We start from the raw sequence: 4693 nt of genomic DNA on the forward strand, positions 1-4693 counted from the left end.
GTATCCTTGTATTGATATCTATTCATATTTCCCTTTTTCATACTTCTACTGTTTCCTACTTTTTAAATACTGAATTCCCGTGCTCGTAACGGTTCGGCGATCGAGTGTTATGGGTATAACCTCCTTCAAAGAACTCAGCTGAGGCATACGTGAATTCGTGATATCGTCAATTTCCGAAGAGAATTGAAATTTCGAGTTTGATGTGAGGATGTGGAGGTGCTAAAATATTCTAAATAACCTCCTGAGTACGAATATAATAGGCATTTCATCCATAGTTTTGAGAAACTGGAGCAAATCCTACGGACACCTCCTCCTTCCACGAGATATGCCAATGGCAGGATTGCAGAGGTGTGGAAGTAGTTAACAGAGGTTGGGAAAACTTTGCCTTTTTCCACACAGGCCACACAATTGTTGAAACTGAATTCTTGAAGTAAATTTGAAATCAGTAGCTCCATTGCTTTCGAATAGTGTTTTCAAAATTCAATTCTGCTCACTCCGGAGTAGAATTCCGACGGTATGCGGCGACGGATTTTGGGAAAGAAGTTAGTTGTGGGGATGTTGTACGGCCGGGCACAGGTTTACGGGTGCTGCTTGTTTTCATCGATGTGCATATATTCCCCGAGTTATTGCACTCATCCACTATCGCTTTTTTTCACACGCTGAAGCGCTCTACCCGTGAATGTAAGCGATCGTCGATCGCTTCACTACTCCGGAGTCCGAGCATGAGAATATGTCATCGATAATGAGGAACAGGGTGCTGGCATCTCTAACTCAATGTTATTTGAATTCATCAGAAAAACCACTCACTTTCACTTGTTCTATTGTGTAAGCGCCTCGGGAAAAATTACATTGTAGCGTTTTATGAAGGTACTACAATTTTACTACTACCTTTACTACAATTTTGCAACCACGATTTATTATAATTTATTCACAAATTAATGTTATCTGAGTAAAATCTGATAGAATGCAATTTGGGGCGGGTGTAGTGCAGTAGGTTAGAGGTTCCGCTGCCTGCACGATCGATCGAGGTTCGAATTCACCTCAGTGCTCACCAAGACCTACATCCCTACAGGATCGATAAATTATTATCAGACTTGTCTGGGAGGATAAAAACACTGACATGATATGTCGGCTAACCTCCGCACGTCACTCCATAAGTTAGACATGCGTTCGAAAAAAACCTCAAACGATTCTGAATTGAAGTGAACGAGGTAGCGCAGGTCCCAAGTGGATTGATATGCCGGTGACTTTGACTTTTTTCCTTTCTAAAATGCAACTTTAATTTAATACTATTTAGTATGATTGGATATACATGATTGGATATTTGTCTATAATTAATGTTGTTATAACACTGGTGAAATGTTGTTTATATCTCTATGTATTACAATCGTTTTATGTTTATGTATATTTGAAGTACGCTAGAAGCGGGACGCTCGCAGCGTCGGAACAAAAAAAGTGAAAGCATTTATTCGATGAGCATACGGTAATCCGAAAATAAATCGTTGAAATTTTGCAGCTACGTGGTTTTTGCCGGGATTCCTAATTTTTCTAGAATATAGAAACTGTTGCAAATTTACGTCCAGGTGACCGCGCGACGCGTCTGCGGCAACGCGAACCTTATTTCTTGCGCTTGACTTTGTATCTACTACTCACCTTTTCCTCAATCCCTCTTCTCCTTAACGCACATCATCTGTTGCCTGTGCAAAAATTAGGAAGAATTATTTGGTAATAAATTGTAGATTATTGTCCGGGAAGGTTTAATGGATTCTGACGTACGGATGTATTTAAATCTGTAACAAAGAAATAGTATTCCAGTCTGTTTATATGCTGTAGGACTGAATTTCTCCTTCCAGTGCGATTCTAGCCTGTTAACTTTTTACAACAAGGCTCCCCGGTTCCGTTTACAGGGCAATGTATTCGATGGTTATCGTATTTTAATGACGATGACGTGAAACATTTTTTCGTAAATAACTGTCCTATCTTATCTTCGTCCATTTGAACTAGTTTATTTGCTTTCTTATTAACTCGTCACTGTAAACAGGTCCTTATTAACTTATTTTGTTTATTTTATTCACCCACTCCACTTGTAATCTTAGCAGCGCGCATGACATCCTACCTACAGAAAGATTCAGGAATCCCAGGCCAGTGGAAGACCTCGCAAACCGTTCTTACCCATAAGAAAGGTGACCGAGAGGACCTTCGGAACTACTGTCTGATATGCTTGCTGAGCGTGTTATACAAATTATTCACCAAGATCATCCTCACGCGCATAACTAGAACGCTGCATGAAGCTCAGGCTCAAGAATAGGGTGCATTCCATCAGCGGTCCAGCTGTATGAACCACATCCACACCTTGTCGAAGGTCATAGAGATTTGCGGGGAATACCGTCTGCCCATTCTTCTAACCTTCGCCGACTATGAGAAAGCCTTTGACAGCGTAGAAACGAATGCAATACTGTCAGCGCTGGTCGATCAGGGTGTGGACGCTCCGTATGTGAAGACATTAGTCAGTTGCTACGAACGAAGCACCACAGAGATACAACTTTTCCACCGCCCCCTCACCATACCCATTGGAAAGGGGTTACGACAAGGCAATACGATATCGCCGAAGCTGTTCACGGCTGCATTGCAATGGATAATGAAATCACTATCCTGGGAAGAAAGGGGCATACGTGTTGATGGAAGATTTCTCTCGTGCCTTCATTTCTCAACGACATCATTCTCGTTTCGAGCAGTAGCAGTGAAGCAGAAACGATGCTCAACGAACTGAGCGAAACAGGGGAGAGAATAGGACTGCGAATAAACAGAAAGAAGACAGTTCATGAAGAACGCCTACTGCAAGGACGGAGGAGTACAACTTGAAAGCTCCCGAATCGTGGAAACTTCGTCATACGTATACCTCGGACGTTCTATGAACATGGAAAACGATTTGAAGGAAGAACTGAATAGAAGAATGAGAGCAGCATGGGCAGCATTCGCAGCCGTCAGAGGCCACGGACCAACTGACGGACCAAGATCTTCGTGCTCATCTGTTCGACTCGACAGTTCTTCCAGCACTCTGTTACGCAGCGGAGACGTGGGCAGACACCGCTGCCACGTCTAGGAAGCTACTTGAGAAATGCCTTCTGAAGTTTAACCGGCGCACACAACGCCTAGCCAGTCTTCGCAGCTCCGACTTGAGAGGAATGTCCCGTCTTCGCGACCCAGCGGAATATGTATCGAAAGCAAAACATGGATGGGCCGGTGACATCATGAGAAGAATCGACGATAGATGGACTAAAAAAAACGCTAGAGCGGATCCCAAGAGATGCTGAACGCCCTCGAGGGGGACCGCTAACGAGATGGGATGACGTGTTCGCTACACGGATGGACCAGCTGAGAGCTCAGCTGGATTCGGCTCAAGGACCTCGTCAACGTCACTTACGAAACTTGAGAACATTTTAGATGACAATCGCGAGGGGACGAAACGAGTGGAAGAGATGCTGGGGCCCGCACGTCCAGTGAAGACGGGCCATCTAAGTATCTAAGTAAGTAGGTATTAACTTCACTTCAACGCTTGGGAAAACTGACTATTCAGTTTCCAGGGGGGAACATTTCCAGTTGCTGTTCTTCTCATCAAAATCCTTCGTTAGTCTTTCCATAAGTTGGGATTTTTGAAAAAATCCAACTCTTTTTTCCCGGACTCATTCTCACTTTACTTGCAATTTCTAACCTGTTACATGAAATTTTCGAAATTTGTCGCATACTCCTTTGTCATCCTCTCGTAGTCTGCGCTGTCTACTATGGCCACAATCTCTCGGCGTAGGTCCTCTTACTACGAGAAACTTTTTCATTCACATAGCACAATCATTTTTATACTGTCATTATTGTCAATTACATTCGTTTACTAAATAAATTATTATTAAATTATCAGCTTATTTATGATTGAACTCGTTTTCAAAAATCTAATGATAAGAACAAGAGAAATTAACCTATAGTTTTACAATTTTTGTTGCGTTTCGTTTTCGTTTTTTCGTGCACGTGACTCAATTTTACGATTGTATTTGACTTTCTGCTTTCTTCAAATAGCATAGTATTCGAGGAAATGTATAGTTTTTCTTCAAATCAATCATTCTCTTAGAAATATCTCGGTTGCTTTGAGGAAAAGAATGAAGTTTTCTCTTTTCCAAGGTGAAGATGTTTACCATTTGAGATTTTTCACCTTTGCCCTTACGCGCAAATTAGCAAACGTCTATTGAATGTGATCGTTGCGCTAAGTGGGGCGATTTTGCCGTAAGAAACCTACAATGTGTGTGTGTGTTTCTTTTTGCTAGTTAACGTTCATAGGACATGGCCAAGCTTAATCCTTAAATTCCTTAATTTCAAGACGCCTAAGCGCTTTTTAGAGGGCTCTAATGGTTCTATTTGCTGTAATTAGAGTGAAAATACTTGGTTGTAGGAAGAAATAAGTGCTATTTGCTAGTTTCATGGGATTCTATCCAAAATCATCATTGTGTACCGTTTAATTATGTCGAACTAAGCAGAATTTGTCGGTTTTAGGTTTTCCTTCAACAAAATTATTGAGAACTTGCATAAATAAGGGGAATATGATGGGAATATGCAGTCAAATTTCCACTCAGTGATCAATTTTTCCTGTTAGTTTTTTGGTTCTTTTTTTGCTGATACATTTCTGGGGACTAATGAATAGCGCAAG

The 4693-nt window shown here is 41.6% G+C and overlaps 2 protein-coding genes across 2 annotated transcripts; both read left to right on the top strand.

The window, feature by feature from the left end:
* Positions 1-2335: 2335 nt before the first annotated feature.
* On the top strand, positions 2336-2770 carry RB195_008414 (uncharacterized protein; the record flags this gene model as incomplete). Its single annotated transcript, XM_064194893.1, has 1 exon — positions 2336-2770. The coding sequence occupies one exon, from the start codon at positions 2336-2338 to the stop codon at positions 2768-2770; it is 435 nt and encodes a 144-aa protein (XP_064046038.1).
* Positions 2771-2821: 51 nt separating this feature from the next.
* RB195_008415 (uncharacterized protein) lies at positions 2822-3103 on the top strand (the record flags this gene model as incomplete). Its single annotated transcript, XM_064194894.1, has 1 exon — positions 2822-3103. The coding sequence occupies one exon, from the start codon at positions 2822-2824 to the stop codon at positions 3101-3103; it is 282 nt and encodes a 93-aa protein (XP_064046039.1).
* Between the last annotated feature and the right edge of the window lie 1590 nt (positions 3104-4693).

Source organism: Necator americanus, chromosome III (genome assembly GCF_031761385.1).
Source record: "Necator americanus strain Aroian chromosome III, whole genome shotgun sequence".
NCBI classification, from domain to species: domain Eukaryota; kingdom Metazoa; phylum Nematoda; class Chromadorea; order Rhabditida; family Ancylostomatidae; genus Necator; species Necator americanus.